This window comes from Saccoglossus kowalevskii, chromosome 21 (genome assembly GCF_978046115.1).
Source record: "Saccoglossus kowalevskii chromosome 21, keSacKowa6.1, whole genome shotgun sequence".
Taxonomy (NCBI): Eukaryota; Metazoa; Hemichordata; class Enteropneusta; family Harrimaniidae; genus Saccoglossus; species Saccoglossus kowalevskii.
The window spans coordinates 27,201,494-27,219,740 of NC_140661.1; the positions used below are offsets into that span (position 1 = coordinate 27,201,494).

Consider the following 18,247-nt stretch of genomic DNA (forward strand, 5'->3'; position numbering starts at 1 on the left):
CTCCAGTCTACTCAAGTCTTACCGCGGCGGCCAACACTGCCTATCACCCATTTATACAATGCGCAGCGTGTTCAGTTCTCATTGGAATCGGGAATCGACTTTTAACAACGACATCTCCGGCAATGTTAGTGTGTCAACATGTACGTTGAAGTCAACACATCTGTCACGAGGGCTGATAGTTCAGAAAACGCAGCGACGTGTTAAACAGACTGTAAATTACGCCATATTTTCGTCGCCACGTACACTAGCGACGTATTTATTGTGAACGTCTGTCATCAACATTTACTTATTTTCATTAACGTAATGTTGACATACAAATTCTCCAAACAGTTCTTGATATCTCCACAAGAGTGTTAATATGAACATCGGAAAAGATATTTGGGTCCTAGGACTATCTTAATATTAGTTTAATTAAATTAGATTTCCATCATACCGAGGTATAATGATGCTGGGGATGACGACAATGATGATTGAAGACGACGATTAATTAAATATTAAAAAGAGTTGTTTGCCTGTTTTGTTTTTATTATTATTATTTTTTAAATAAAATAGTAATCACTGAACATCATCACAGGTAGGCTGGATTTTCACTCTAAACGTATCAGTCCGCTATTTCAAAAATGGTCGGTTTTCACTAAAACTGGTCGGTTTTCACCAAAATCGATCACAAATCTAAAGCCCCGGCTGCTTATTCTTGTATCATATAAATAGAACAGTTTGAAGTACAAGCATGCCACCCCTTGCAAAAAGTTGTTTTCAAAATAAAGAGATTACGTAACCCCGCGCCTTGATAACAATTCAAATTGTGGTATGAAATCTATACTAGTAATATAATCATAGCAATGGTAAGAACGAGTTCAATACAGTGACTGCGCTCTGATACGCTCGCGAACAATTCCATAACTACATTGTATTTTGAGTATTTGTTTATCACTGGGCGCTGGTTGACACGCAAGGTCCATAGGTTGACAGTGCAGTGTATTAACTCTACTTGCAGCTAATCCCACGCACTCCAGCGTCGTCATAACAACACATGTGCTAGCCTGAGCTCCTTGACCATGTACCGGTATATTACAATGATACTGAGTGTACCATGCGTCATACCACAGTGAATGTCAATTGCTGTCTAAAGGAAAGTCTAAAACGCGCTGACTTTGTGTCCATTGCGTTTGTATTGAGTATCAATGCATTAATTGCAATAGTAGGTTTTAAAAAGTAATGACATGACAACACAAAAATATTTCAATAAAGATAACATGTAGAAGCGGTTATTTGTAGGTTTACCAAGCAGTTAGCTTTACCCTGGTCTGCGCCATGATACTTTAGCCTGTACGATCACCGTGATATCGGCAATTTTTTAAAAACACACATGCTGATTGCAATCTTAAGTGACTGTCGAACAACACATAATTGATTTACTCCCCATGAATTGTACATGTTTGTAGTTCGGTTAGGTTGTCTGGCAATAACAAGCGATACGCGATTTTTATTTCGCTTTGAAGTATAATTTAGAGCTAAGGTCATCAAATAAATACGCAATTACTATCAGGTTAGTATACTGTATCCGCGTTTTCAAACCTCTTTGGCTAAAGCTGGCGTACAACGGAGTCCCAGTACAAGTTGACACCCGCTATCATCATGGATCATGTCATCGTAACAGGGATGGGAGTGGAATTACTTGGAAGTAGTCTCAACAGTTTCTGAAATGTGCCATGTGAAAACCAACAAGCCTTGATTTCAACTTAAAGCTCCAAAGCTCAAAGTTTATTCATCAAATGACTGCCCCTTTGCTGGTGCAACGCTACGGGGAAACACTAAATCCATGTTCTATAGACACACACACACATACGGCAGGTAGCCCTCTAGAGGCTGTCGACCCAGATCACGTACTTAAAAACAAAAGTATTGCCTAATGATTTGATAGAGCGCACTTGCATTTCACAGTTACCACCAAACATTACAATACCTCTATTCGTGGAATAATGAAATGTCTATAATATAATAAGTGACACAATTGTATATTTTCTTGCTGCATCAAGTTCCCGTGACTGCATCTAATGTATATATATGTTAATAAGCATCTATATAAGAATACATAACAGTGAAATATTGAACTTGACCTAATAATCTTTTCGAAAAATTAATAAATATGTAGAATTTATATTAATAATTCACACAGTTCGCCGTTGGAGAATATGTTGTAGATTTTGGGGAAATGCGTTCATCACATAAACTAAATGTTAAAACAAGGTGTTCATACCGCACATTTTTTTCATTTTATGTATGTCAATGGCATTGTTTAATGTTATTTTAAGTATGTGGTAAAATAGCATTTAAGGTTGAATAATACTGTTACATGTTTGTTACATGTACGCATATCTTAACGCTTATAACACTGATAATACTCCGTGTCAAAATCTGTCTACATTCAATCATTTTAGCATTAGTCAAAAAAGTTTCGGTTCGGTTTTTGATTCACTGTCAATCAGAACTCCCGTATGCTGAAGGCATTAGAGGCATACAAATAAAGACTACTGTATTTATTACTATATTAGAAGCACATCTTCAATACACATTAAGCAAAATCATTGAAATATGTCTTATTTTGACCATAGACTTGTCTTTGTTATTTATATGTGCTTCTAATAGAGCAAATACATCATTACAAAATATAACTGGTTTAATAATTATAAATATTTAATGACATAATGATAATATATCGTCATCTGATACATTATTCATATCACATTGCCAGTTGCCTCAATATAATAGCACTGGTTGCATGTCCCTATCTGCAGCAGTGTTTAGTACATTACAGTTATGCATATTATTGAGGTCACATTACCATATATAGTCATCTGATACATTGCCAGTCGCCTCAATATACTAGCACTGGTTGCATGTCCCTATATGCAGCAGTGTTTAGTACATTACAGTTATGACACATGACTATTTATACTAAGTAGGTAATTAGTATGCAAGAATTTCAACCAAAAAGTAATTTGTGGAGCACCTATAAAATGGTTAGTTTATGCAAATTAGGTAATTTGTAACCACAAAGTTTAACCCTAAACTGAACATGTATATGGCATAGTCCAGAGTATTTATGTACCATCCGATATCACATCCGATATCATATTCAAGTTAGTATAGTCAACAGCCGATGGGGTCGGCACCTGCGCACGCGTTGGGAATAAGTCCTAAGCAACGATAACAACGCATGCCAAAAACGCAAAGACTCGTGGGTAGACACTTGTTTGTAAACAACGACGCGTTATGGCCATCTGCCGCATGCGCAGGTGACGACTCCAGCTTTAACAGTTTTGATGAAACATTGGTGAAAGAAAATCACCTGAAGAATACCTTATACAAGTAACGCGCACTCGAGGTAGAAGAAAGTCGAAATTCGTGTCTTTACGGTTTGTCCGTCTTAATAATACATGATGGCGGACATTATTAGTCATAGAGAAGACTGAGATAATAGTTTGCACATAGTTCATGGTCCAGTGAACGTTTTTCTAGCGCGGTATCCTTTCAAAGTAACACGGGAAATATAATAAATATAATACTAAAGGCGGCGTCGACTACTAGTATTTTTCCGAGAGCTGGCCAGAATTGTTGTCTTGCTTTTTTCGAGAATTCTGTGACTCCCCTTGTGCGGGTCACTTTCTGCCGATATTACCCACGTCTGAGTGTAAAGTGGGACTGGATTTACAATAGCATATATGTGTGGAAGGCAGCCTAAGTGTGATCAAATATATGAGAAATTAACTAGACGATGAGTATTGGCGAACTTAAACACCAAAAAAAAAAAACGTTTTTCATGAAAAATGTTACCCACCCTAGAACACAAAATATCCCTTCCGTCAAAGTGTTTGGCTCTCAAATCGTCTACAAGGTGTCCGGTGCACTTGACGCAGTCCATGACGCTTACACTTCACAAACAAATATTCCGCGATGTCCCAAACCTTGGGTGGATGGTACAATTGTTCACCGAATATAAAGTTAGAGCGCTTATGCGGTAAGGGACATTACTGTTCGCTCGATGACGTAACAAAACACTTCCAATGGGAAATAACAATTGTCCATACTGTGCGACGTGGTGATATGATCAGTATGCTTATCTTACTTAATGTATACATAGGTCTGTAGAGATGCTACGTACAAAAATTTACCTTATCATTTCCGCGTTTTAGAATATCTCCCAGAGACAGCAGGCCACCGTCTTTTGATGCAAATGAAATTAACTAACAAGTTCCGTAGCTGGGTCGATTGTAATGAAACTTGTCGTAGTCTCATTCCACATGGTGTTATCGTTGGTAGTTCATTGTGGTTGATTACACGGGCCATAGTGAGGGTGCATTCAGGGCCAACGCAAACAAACAAACTTTCACGATTATAATAAACTCAAATCCACTGACATCGGCGTATGAGTTTGGCGAGATTTATACATTCCACAAACTGTTTTATCAGCGTATTATAAATCTCCTATGTATTGTATGGTAGCATGTGAGCTTATACTTGACACGAAGTGAGACATTCGGCAATGTTTTAAAATTCAAAGCTTTTTACGCACGCGCCAGTGATCACACGTAAATTAAAATTAGCTACATGTTTATTTACTTGGAACGGTTATTTCAATGTCTGTCTGTCTGTCTGTCGGTCGGTCTATTTATTTATTTATTTGTTCATTTATTTAGTTCATTTATGTTCATTTTGAACAAAACCACACTCAAAGATACGTTGAAATTGACGAGTGATACCCCCCCCCCCCAAAACACCTCTCTCCACACACAAACAAACTGTGTCCCTGTAAGCTGAAAACGTCGTAGAAAACAAACAAACGATATATACACAAATACGGTAAATATGGATTGTGGAATTGAACTGCTACGTGGGCTACATGGCTCCTAGACGCCAAGACGAGACCAGAAAAGGGAGATAAAAAAATTTCCCTCATTACAAAAAAACAACAACACAACTTTTTAGACGTAACTGATTGCTGATCTGCACAACTTGTCCCGTTTTCTTGAATTAGGCAGCCACGAATACACGAGACATTCGTTATATCGTCACTGATTCACAAACAGCAAACAAACAAATAAATGAATGAATGACGGGATGCAAAGCAGGTGTATGTTGTTCTATACATGACTTGTGACGCATACAGATTTTCTTCGTACATGCTCCATCAGACGAAAATGCATCCATAAAACACGTTCCTCAATATCTTCAAGAAGTTTCATGCCCCGGGCCATTGCAGTGATACCGTGCTACGACACACAGAGCGGACCATACTATGCTAATATATCCAAGTTGTCTGTCCTGTGAACAGTTCCTTCTGTTATATAAAAACTCACCTAGAGTCCGTTCGGAATACCTTGTCTTGTCTGTCAACTTGCTGGGTGCATTGCCTGCGTTTATCATGGCGTACACCTGCAATCATATTTACTGTCCTACGAATAACGCACTATATGCGACTGGTGGTATGCCAACGTTGTGATGACGTCAGTAGGCTAATTTCACTGCGTGCAAGGGAAAACCTTGAAATAAAGTCGTGTGCTATGCTAGGAATATAACACCTTTTCCCTACGGCAGCCACCCCCTCGGAATAAACAAGGCGTTTCGTTTACCTTCAAAATATATAATGAACATACATTGGTATTTAAACAAGATCGCCGGATGTCACAACGATACTGACCTTAATTGACTGTTTGAATGTTTTCCGTTCTGACCGAGTGGAGAAGGGTTTCTATTTTGAATCAGTTGAACCTTTGAGGAGGGGTCGCTGAGCGACTTTGTTGCTTTTCGAAAGTTTTCGATTCATATTACAGACGATATTTATTGAGTAAGCTGTGTTGAAATCAACGTTGAATACAAATATTATTATTATTGAAATTTCTTTGAATACAAATATTACAAGCTCGTCTCACCCAATACACTTGTTTTTGTGCACCAAACAAGTGCGTACCAGTATTCAACAGCGCATGAGCAGGCGTGTTGTTCTTTTTCCTTGAACAAATCACTGTGCGGCTAAAACTACGTGTTTTACGATCGCATATACTCTAGTGTACATGTCAACATCATGCACTATCAAAAAAGAAACAAATGTTCCAAATTATCTAATTTTTCAACATTTTGAACGTGTTCCAAAGCCATATCTCTCCTATAAGCTTCTTCTCTGGCAACGTTGCTTTTCCGTGGCGTAAATGAATGATGTTCACGTTGTCTATATTATTTTGTCAAAAACAAAAATAATAATTTTGAGAGATTTACTATATACCAAATGACCAACGACCATCACAACCAAACACAGCTTTCATCCATTTAGAATTACAAATATTGTCTATTATTCTGGATGTTTTGGATCAGAATAGGAGTTCATTCACTTTGTTCACGCTCAATCGAAATACGTGAATGTTGTATCGCATTCTAGATCAGAGACCACTGTTGTATAGATTGGGAGTAATGTGATAGGTATTTTTGATGGTTAAAACCCTTTCACTTAGGTAACCGGGATTCGGTCGTTTCCACGCTAGGCTGACAAAAGACACACACAAGCTTCGTTCATGTTCCCAAGACGATTCTCTGCCAAGTCCCTGGTTTTCACCCGAGACAGCATTAAATCCATCTTTATTTCTTGTCACCCCTTAACCAATTACAATCAGTATAAGAGACTCCAAGGCCTTTCCTTCCAACAAACAACCAATCACATGAAAGTTTTACACATCATAATCAATTAATTACTCGTCAAGCTGTCTAGAGAAAACATTTCTATACATTGTCAACACTAACTAATATTGATGGGGTAATAATCTCGCACTAACATTCCACCAAGATACTACCTTTTTTAAACTCGCAAACAACATTGGTTTAGAATTACAGCTACTGTCTTGTATCTTAAAAACTGCAGAGTCATAAGATGTTTTTGGTTGATTTCGACCAGCTCGCCATCTGGTCTTGTCATTAACCTTTATCAGTATATGTCATGACAACCACTGTCAAACTGACTGAAATATAAATCATGATAGTAACGCCGCACACAGTTTCAAATCACATGCCAAGCCAAGGTAGCAGACACATGAGATGTATTATCTGATTTGAAATGAAAGAATGGCCGAGTTGTTGTCACCCGACTCATAAACAAACTTACTTTTCGCTGTGTCCACAATTCATCATGCTCACTGTCACCAATGCACCAACTTGCATCATTAATACCGTTGACTGGACTGTTACCAACTTCGTCATCGACGACACTTCCGGCTAACATAAACGGGTCCGCACTGAGGCAGTTCGCCCGTAGCTCCGATGTAAGTCTTGGAAATCTGAACTGTTTTAGGACGCCGTTGCCGCAGTCACTCATGTCGGGAAGTGTTCACGACCACAAATGATACTCATCCTCTACGGTCTTATCGAACTTCATTGGTGACGCGTTTAGAAATGTTGTTACTTTGGCTTGTTGTCCATAGCAACTCAGTTTGCGAGAGAAAAATAGTTAGTTCTGGTTGATTAGCAATGTTTTTTATATTGTCTGTACATCACCGAAGTTAATAGTATTATCTACAGTCAGGTGAGTTCACAGGGCAATGAATAGCCCCGAGCAGTCGCGTCGATTGTGAGGTGTCAAATGAATATTTGCGCTAATCAACCGGGAAATCAAACATAACTTATGATCCAGGAAAAAATACTGGCATAAATGTTTTTCCACTCCGTGAACTTTAAAATCTGAGGTCTTGATTTTTACGTTTACGATCTGTGGTGTCTCACATCGCAACGTTCAGACGATCTCTTGAAATGACGGTTGCGGTGAGCGTCAACGTCTCGGTACCAGATGGGCAACGATATAGCTTGTACGATTTCCGAATGTGATATGAATCTGTTGTTATTGACGTTAAGATTATTTACCGTCCACTGTTATTTTAAGTCACATTGTATGTATGATTTCGTTATCAAATACGCGTAAAACTCCGATAGATTGGGCGTAGAGTAAATAAGTTCATATATTGCTAGAAGACGATTATGAGGACGAAACAAGTTATCCCACTCACTGCACAGTACTTTATAACCTAATATAACCATTGCATATATCACCCGATCGCGCGGCGGGCATGAATGAAACTATAAATTGAGTTTTCTTCCCTTAAGGAATCGATTTTACCGTCCATTGGATATATACTAAGACACCATTCAATTAAGTCAGGTCCTTTGGTTTATCATAATACAATACCACACTATCGCTCACTGCCTTCGGCTAATAACCCAGCAATTTTAGCTTGTACCCTCAGTTGTTTTCGCTAGTTTGAAATGCTGCCATGCCCCCCCCCCCCGTAAACCTGTTGACCCCTGAGCTGTGTAGTTGTATCAATTGCGACGACGAAAACTTGATAATGAATATGTCGTTGTGCCGCGTCATGTTCAAATACGGGTTTCACGCCACGTATACAACGAATGTCAACATACATTAGAATTTTGAAATTCCAGTGCATGAAAGCGTGTCATCCGCTTTCATCTTTAAAGATATGGATGAAAACAGTTTTCATATTGCTGTTTGTTACTGTATGTCGATGAATACATGAATCAGGATTCATTATTAACTTACTGTTTGTTCAATGAAACAATGGACATGTCTAGTACGTACAATAAAAGTCGGTGCACGTGCTGTATCATTGTATTACATTTATCTCCCAAGAAATACTATTTGGTATGCTGCAAGTACAATATATTTAGTTTACAGTGAACCATATTTCAAGGCAGTATTTGTTTGTATCTCAACCAATGTGCAACCAACTAATTATTCAAAATATCCTGAAATATTTGACAAGATATGAGTAATTTGTTCAAAACAATATTTTCCCTTGTTCGCCTATTCACTATAGTTTGAATTAAATTCCTTAACTTCATGACTTCAATATTTTTGGTTCAATGCTTACAACGCGGGATTTCGTTCTAAGCGTTCTTTTTTTTTAGTTTTTGTTTATTTTGTTGCAACCATTCTTCCAGAATACTAGTATCATCTGCACTGAAGGTGGGCAATAAGTTGCAGTTGCAGACAAAAGTTGCAGACATATTTCATAGTATATGTGTTACAGTGTCCGCAACATTTGTTGTGCAACAGCAGTTTTTGATAAACCACGAGTTTCGTGTTATATAAACAACCTAATTCACCCCGTAGAGATATCGGCATTGAGTCATATATCACATTGTATTTAAAAAACGTTTACGAAGTTACGACTATAGAGGGATTTTTAAAACGTTGTCTCACTGAAGGAAAATGACGACGTATCGCGGCGCCCTACAGAGAAATGACAGTCGGTTCATGTGATGCGTGCAAAATAGTTAAATCGTGCCCGTCATGGAACTTCCTGTATAACATTTTTCGTCAATTTTTTCGGAAGTTGTGTCCTTTTTCTAAAATACATACGCATGTGTGAACATCTGGAATTTGTTTTGTTTGTTTTTAACACCGACACATTTCCCAACAGAATATGTCCATCTTAATAACATAACCTCGCTGAAATATGTGAAAAATATACCAGCATTTGACACTGACCTTTACCATTCGTTTTTGGACGGCGTTGTTTTCCCATTCCGTATGTTGTCTGTGTTTTGACCACTTCGACCACATGTTAGAGGCCAATCGGAGAAGGTTGCTGTGCAACAAGTGTTCGACCCGTGCATCGCCTGATCTTCGAGAATGACCTGACTGATGCACACTCTCTCTCCTATGCTGTATCCCATGCTTCGTGCTCAGGGATTGATGCTTGCTTGGAGATGTGTTGCGGTGCCTAGAAGACCCGCATTGGTGTCGGAGCGCCGAGTCACCACATACACCCAATTTCTTCGCATCCCTCTCCAAAGTCGTTGTGCCACCTGGCTTGCACCGCACACTAGTATGGTGACTCGAATATTGTGGACTTGACAGTGATATAGTAGGCGTGGCTCTTAACGTTGAGTGTCTTCTTGTGTTGGGGATTGGAGCCTCGACTTGCTTCGTCATAATTTTATAATGAAAAAGAGGTCAAAAATATCCACGACATGAACTGAAAATAATATGCCAACCCAAATCCTGGAACAATGGAACCCGTCTGTTTTTGTAAAAGCGCGCGAATCTCAAAATCCGAAGGAAAGGAACGCACGCTCTTGCGCGCGTGCGCTTTCCAGGCGCCATGACGCGCCTCGAAGCATCCTGATACAAATGCAATGATCGAATAAAGGGACCAATAAAGATACAACGTCTGTTGTTAACAAAGGTAGAACCGTGTATCATGGCTTTTATATTTATTAATCGATTCCTTGTTATTACCATAAAACACGAATTAAACTAACGAATACAGCATTGTTTATTTTATACTCGAGTAAAACTTTTAAAATCTTAATAATTAATCATATTCTTGCTAATTATAGTCACAGTAATTAGCAAATAACATTACAAATTAAAACTTCATATTGTATAAAAAAGACTTTACCCACTCGCATTGCACATATCTGAATTAAATATTAATTAAATCAAAGCGAAGACGTAAAAAATCATATTAATATTTTAACATTACTTAATCCTGAGCTGTGCACATTTGTGAACTATTATCCAAAACAATTCACTAATGACGTCACAATATATCTTCCTGCGTGTGATTTCAGGTTTGCTGCATTCTACCTATAATACTAATGCCTTATTGTATTTTTCTAGTTTATGATTTAAAACTAAATCATCTCACTTGATTTGAAAACTGCTGAACGATAACAACTAGCTATGTAAATCTAGCGCCACCAACGATATGCGAAAACCACTACGAATCCACCGGTCTTTAAACTGTTTATGGCGATGCAGTGTGTTCAACAAATGATGCGGAACAGAATGTGATGGTTTGAAAATGACCTTCATTGAAAATAGAAACTCGCCCCAAATACAGGTGTTGTTCCGCGGTATTTTACTTCAAACGACCACGAAATAAGACACGCTATATGTAAAATAATATGTCTTTACATGAGTTAATTCGAATAAAATAAGACCTCTAATTGCAAACCATTGCAACATGGGCCATATTTTTATATTCAATCGGGTTATACCATAGAATAAGCAGATTTATCCGTTTGTCTACACACATTTGCTTGCAAAATATTGGATTGAATGATATTGTTACTGCATTCCTAGCTCAAAGCAGATGCTTAGTGACAATGATGTTCGTATCTAGAAAGCTGGTAGATTTCATTTCACGATTTGGCAGGTCTTTAATGGTCTTAAATGTGCTCGGTTTAAAAGCTATAAGAAAAAAAGTTAAATCCCAACGCTTTATCCGATTTTAAACCAGAAAAAATGTGTACCGTACTGTTTGAATCCAATATAATATGTGCATTATTGAAAATAATGGAACTCATCGTATTCAAAAGTTGTTTTTCCATATAACTCATATTAGTACGCAGTGACTCGTGTCTGTATACCGTACAGTCGTCACAGATGAGCGGTCATCTGGAACGGTCACCACCAGTCCCGTTTACGACTCAGAAGTCACGGCAGGGTAAGTAATGTTAGAACGTTGATATCGCTCACGCATTCATACCAGAGATTGTGTATAGCGTTAAATAAACTTGACGAAGAGTCAACAAATTAAATCACTCCGTTCGAGTTAAAATACAAAGTTTTAGGATCTTACCGAAATACATTTCTCGAGCCGCTTTCTAAGTGCCGCCATATTGATATCCAGCGGTTTCTTTGAGTCGGCCATGATGACGTAATCTTCTGGGCACCTTGTAACGTTGATATTAATGCTTCTCCGTCAAATTTAAAAAATAATTTTAGAACTGAAACTATCCATATATACAGATATATGAATCGTTAAGTTAATGACACTTTAGACTTAGCGAGTTGAAACAGGTGTTTCTCAGACGATATTACAAAGTATACCAAGAATACTATCGACGTCCGTTTGTTTGATGTCAATTTGCGATATTCATTCAACCTCCGTCGTCGCCTGCATATCAACATAGCGTATATCCTCTATTTACTTTACCGTCGTTTACGATTTGAACAAAACAGTTGAGGTTCGTTTTTTTTTCTCTCCTCTCGCTTCTGTTTTCTCTTCATTGCGTAGCATGGTGTTTCAGTTTTCATGGCAACAGATATTAAATAGTTAAACCCACCATGTGGCGCTATCAACACCGTGGTGCATGCCAGCTTTATGACTGGTAGTGGGAACAACTACTGGCATTGTCATAACTTAATTTACACGTACAGAATAATTAACTATAATTATTCTACATGTTATGTGCGAAAAGTCGTGGTGGTTATTCGGAAACTCGCAGCGCCGCTACGATAGAGTTCTGATTAGCGACAAAAGAAACTAGAACCACATATGATAAAAATGTTGTTTGGTGCAAGCATTCTTATGACTAGCCAATCTTGTTCGTGATTTCTTGTTTAACCACGCTCTGTAACGTGATTAAATAGAACTGGCTATAACGAGAGAGGGCGCTGGGCTTCAATAAATGGTGTGATATTAAGTTTACATACACTTCTACTAACGTTGCGGCATTTTCTGGCAGGCGGTCACGGTCACATGAAACCCCAATTTTTAGTTGTATAATAATACTGTCATATGTTGTTACCATTGACACACGAATATAAGATTGTAGTCTTATTGTTTCAAGTTTCATGGTAGTGACAAAGAAGTTTTTAATATTTTTGAATGAAGAATTCTCTGTCTATTATCTCATTCAAAACATATATTTACTATATACTTACCTGAAAACGCGGTAGTATTTCCGTCGACTGAAATCTTCGTGATACACTGCGGAATACAATTTACGACAAAGATGTCTTATCTGATTTGATGAGCGAAATGTTTTTGTGCTCATCCAAATTTGTGCTCATCATTTACTGACTTCCGAATTGGGAGTAAGTTACTCGTAACTCTTATTTCTCGCGTACAAGTGTCGTAATGTTCAATGCGGAACGAGCACACACCCGGGGTGGCTACTTTCATGGAAGTGCAATACGGGTATGTGCCTCCCGACTGGGGTGTAATTTCACGTTATTTTGTTTCGAAGTGGGTGGTCATTTATCAATGGTTTGGTTTAGAAGTTTGTAGCATTTATTTGCTTTTTCACAGGGCCTTATATTCAAAGGCAAATAGCGGAAAAGGCTGAATAAAATGCATTGCCCGGATGCGCTCACTTGTTGCGAAAGTTGTGAGCTGGGTGTTTTTTTTTTTCGCTGAAAACACTTGTGTTTAGAAGTGGGTATATAAATAGAAAAAAAATGGTTCCACTTATTGTGGAAGTAGCCCCCCCCCCCCGGGAGCACACAAAGCCAAGTGCTCAAGTGTATACCTAAAGGCACGCGCACTTACACAGTACTGGTGCGGTGGAGGCAAAAATAGTCTGTGTTACACCCATGCTAGCATATAGACCATTTCAGCATATTAGTTATTTTCTTCACAAATATGCGAACTTTTTATGGCGAGTATAAATGCACTAGAATAAAGTGGTGGTGAGCACCAGGTGGGGATATGTTGAGTGCCGGGTCACGACGGTAACCCAGGTTGTGATAACACTTGCATGCAATGACACCCATTCTACGTGGTGCGTGAGGGTCGAACAGGTCAACCCATGTACCCGCTTGTATCACGAATCAAGGTGAGGTAGGTCAAAGTAAACATGTATGTGTGCGTGGCAATTGATGTGTTAAAGGAATATGTAATAAATCACAAACAACCAACCAGCTGTAAGGAAAGATACGGTACTCACAGGTGCACGTGTCCTACTTCAGGACACGGCGATAGTGGGAGTACTGAACTGTTCGTGGTGTAACTACATGACTGATAAACTAGAGCATGGAAGGTGACAGTTTATCATCAGTACACTGAAATTACACTGCATTTTAGCTCTTATACAAAAGGAGATTTGCTAATTTGCATATTCATTAGTTGTAACCTTTTCCGTCCCCCAGGGGGGGGGGGATATGTGAGTGTTATTGAATAAATGTTACGTTAAAAAAATACTACTATTCAGTGATGTTCGGTAATTAATTGGCAAGCTATTACCGTCGCGGATATATTGTAAGTACCGTATTTGTTGCATTATGTACACATATAATATTACTTAAAAATTCACCTTTCAAAATGGCAGCCGTGCTCGCTGAATGCATGTGAAATATATCAAAATCGTGACACCAACTGAAACTATCATGACCAAGGATTAATAAAGAAGTCCGAGATTAACTGTGTGCTAAGTGTACGCACGTACGAGCGGTAGCGTGCTCTAATACTATGCACGGGAACTGAATACACATACGTATGGTAAGGATGGACGCGACTAACACACATATATGAGGTGCCCAAACATGTAGTATAAACTTCAGATGTATAGCATTTTGTTAAATCATATTTCAAAATGATTAGTGTTTAGCGTTATGGGAGGAATAATATTACAGTATAAACTCATTGGTGTTTTGTTTGCTCATTATCATTTATTTAATCACAGTCCCTCTATCCCGGTACTGTGATTTAATGGATTATTTCTCGTCGCAGGAAAAGATTGAGAATCTGTATGGTGCTATTGAATTGTCCCATTTTTACGAGTTACTCACTGGGCCTGGCATACTGTACCAATCGCAGGTCATGACACATACTGTTACAATCCTGTATTTACCAAGTATCAGCCATGCAATGCTTGTAACACTTTGTACGGGAAGGCAGTTATCAATAGTCGTGACTGTGTATGTGCAGTGTCGTGTTACAACGAAACCCCCGTCAGTTTAGACAGGGATTAACTACTGAGCAACCTTTATACCCCTAACAATCGCTGCGCTGGTAATGTTTGACCACTTCTGTATCGAGTGAATAAGTCGTTTAATGTGTGTTTGAATGTTTTGCGATTCCACTTGACAGATTCGGCAGTATGCGTTGATTTCACGTGCCACGTGTTTCGAACAATGAGTTTGATTTGTCGACGACTGGTTAGCCCGATACTTTGAGCCAATCAGACACTTGTCAGATTCGGTATATTGAATATTAATGAGGTAGCAGATCTCGCTCAAATGGGAACTAAGTAACCATATCATTCCGCGATAATACATTTTTGTCTGCAATTTAGTCGCTTGCTAAGACCATATATCACATATTTACAGAGTGGTCAGATGTCGTACAGAATTAAAAACTCATCAATCAAAGCTCAACGTGACGGAACAGTCCCTGTCGTCCAATCGCTCCTTGATCGGGGAGTTCATTTCTATTAAGATCGAGTGCGGACAACGCTGACTTGGTTACAGTCATTATTTAGCCTTAAAGCGTTGTTGTCAACGTGCGGAGTTAATTTGACTTGCCTAAATTTAGTGTTAGGACCGTACTGTTTTGAAACGTCGTCCGTTCATTATCGAACTCGCCCACACGACTACAGTGTGTTGTTGTTTTTTCTCGGAGAAGGTAAGGCGATAGTGACATTATTGAGTGCATAACTTATTCTTTGTGGACTCGGCGGATGACCAGACTAATAATCTCAAGTTGATACCAAGTACATCGCTCTCTTTACTCCTCATACCAATTTATGGTAATGAAATATTTCCACGAGCGAGATTTCATTTAATTCATTGAAACAAACATGCGAAGTGTTCTTTTGGTTTCGTGATTATTTTTTGTTTATGCTTTAAAATAGTCATCGATTGTTACTTCCAAATGAATTTTGTTCTCGGTTATATTATTGTGTACATCGCCGCGTTGTATGCATCTGTTAACGTGTAGTTTAACTGTCCGCGTTCAATGCCCGTGACTTTCTTTCCTGCCACGGCACTGTACGCATGGATCTCCTAGCTACACGATAACAAGCTTACACGGTCTATCGTGAAAAAGATGCATAAGCGTCGGAAAAAAATAATCGACATCCTTTTGAAGGTTAAATTGGTCAACAGCAGTTAACGAGTAAAGAGTACGATTAGCCGATGTCCAGTTATTTGCCTGTATGTGTATTTTGCTATTTTATCTACGGCGTTCGAAATTAAATTGATAACATACAGAAGTTTTGATAGCTAAACTAACAGTAATAACGCGACTTCTTAGAGTCTATAAAACGTGAAATTAATAGTTGTAAATGTCAACGATGTATGCCGTGTCGTACCAACTAGGGGAGTTCGTATAATAGACATGAGATTAACCGAGACAATGTGCCCTAATCCTACCTGCCCAATCTCTATAGATCACACCTGTGGCCGGTGATCTCGTTGCGCTGGGCGACCGCTATCAACAATAGTCTCCTTGTGAGTACTAGCTTGAAGCATTTTCGGAGGTGGATCAAGGGTGATTCGTTAGATACCGTATCGATTATTAGTTGCAATGTTTAATTTACTAGTTGCGCATTTTAATATGTTTTATAGCCTCTGTCCTCGAAATAACACAACACAAGTTTGTTGGCCATTCATTACAATGTGGGCTGCCGCGCAAACTCATGTTGATGTGGAATGCGTATTTTTCAGCATGTATGTTTCACACCTGCGTCCATCTATATTCAATAATGTTTGTGTTGGTGTGTGGATGACACATTTTACAACAAACCAATGTTCCGGATTGTTTTATTAAATTTAGGCTAGTCTCAGTCCAGTCGTTTGACGACTATAATATGACTTCGATACTTCGCACACGCGTGTGAAGGTTGGTACCGTAACCCTGACAACCATGCATTCCCCCGGGTACATAATGTTTATTGTGCTAGTATTTATCTATTTCACACATGTCTTCAGTTTAAACCGATTTAACATCATAGATTCATTCTGTTATGTTGTTATCTGGAGAAAGGTATTGTCTTATGTAATGTAATGCACAAAGCGCATATTAATTATGTATAAACTTGCGGTGGCAGAATACGACACGATCCGTAAGATAGATCAGCCTAGTCGAGGGCGGTGTCCCGTGCTGATAATTGGCACTATATAAACACTCATATTAATTTCTTGTTCTTTTATTATTTTTCCACGACTGAGAATACGCATCATGTCAAACAAGTTGTTCGAGTTTAGGGAGTTTGGTTTGGCTTTACTGTAAATTGTGATTGGTGGCGCTGTTTATCAAAAAGCACAGCTTACATACACATATTTTAAAGTCACTTCCATCGCTTGGCTTAGTGTTTGTCGGTCATGATAGGCTCCAGGGTACACATGTCACTAAAACATTATCTGGGTGAGGCTTAAAAATAAAATACCACTGCAACATTATGACCACTAATTTAAAAAATCTTTGCTCTTGGCACCCGGAATGTCGGTTTGTATTATAAAAAACAGAATACGACTTTGTACATAAATATTGACTAACTGTTTTCGCGCGGGCGTCCATATTTTCGTAGATGTATATAGCTCTAACGTATTTTGGGTTTACAATTCTAGAATCGAATTTTGCAGCGTTATACTGGTAGTAATAACCACTTTGCGTTACCATGACGACCAAGAGCCGCAACACGTGGATTATTTGAGGCAAAGAAAGTCACAGGCTACTTTTTTTTCAAAGTACATTTAGATTACTTTTCATCTGGCTGCTCTATAAAACATGGTTTCGGGTCGCATTTAAAACGGTGCCCTTAGAATTAGGATTGACAAAAGGACGCGATTGATAAACCCACCAGGAATCAAGACTATGTGAATAGAAAACAGAAGCCAATTGAGCGCAGTTAATCATAAACCTTGTAACATGATAGATCATATGAATCCATGCGCATATACCAATAAACATTCGCATTTCAGCCTATGGCTTATAAGTCTATGTGTTATGGTATTTATGTGTATTGTCCAGAATGAAGACCACTGGTTAGCGCTTATGAACGGTCACGTGAATTAAGTCACTGCATTCTGCTATTTAGTGTTGATGAATTTTAGTTTGTTGTTTGACCTCAGATATGTCACCTTGATGCAACGCTGTAAGAACTGTGCCTCAGTCATCATGTTTGTGTATTTTTCGCTTAAAAACTTCTCACTGAAATTGACCAGAAAAGCCAATCAGGGAACATCTTCAATATTTACTGGGTGTGTCTGACCAATCATATTATAGCTTATTTATCGACAATGCCATTCAATTGGTTAAGAGAAGCGCTTTTCTTCCCAGGACGATGTTTTGAATCTATATATTTTCGACATTAACCAATTCAATTTCCTGGCCAAAACTAGCTGAGATGTCGTGAATCATAACAAATCTGCAAAGGAACAGTAATTAAGAAATTGTTTTTCCTCACTTGACTAGTGTGCCTATTCATTGTAAGTTACGTTTTCTTCTAC

At 38.5% G+C, this 18,247-nt stretch overlaps 1 protein-coding gene across 1 annotated transcript in view; it reads right to left on the minus strand.

Annotated features, from left to right (window-relative positions):
* The window catches only part of LOC102802172 (cyclic nucleotide-binding domain-containing protein 2-like), a 31,351-nt gene extending 23,988 nt beyond the window's left edge, over positions 1–7,363 (minus strand). Inside the window, exon 1 of the mRNA XM_085495112.1 lies at positions 7,154–7,363. Within this exon, the coding sequence (XP_085351238.1) occupies positions 7,154–7,363 (210 nt within the window). The remainder of the gene's footprint in view (positions 1–7,153) is intronic.
* Between the last annotated feature and the right edge of the window lie 10,884 nt (positions 7,364–18,247).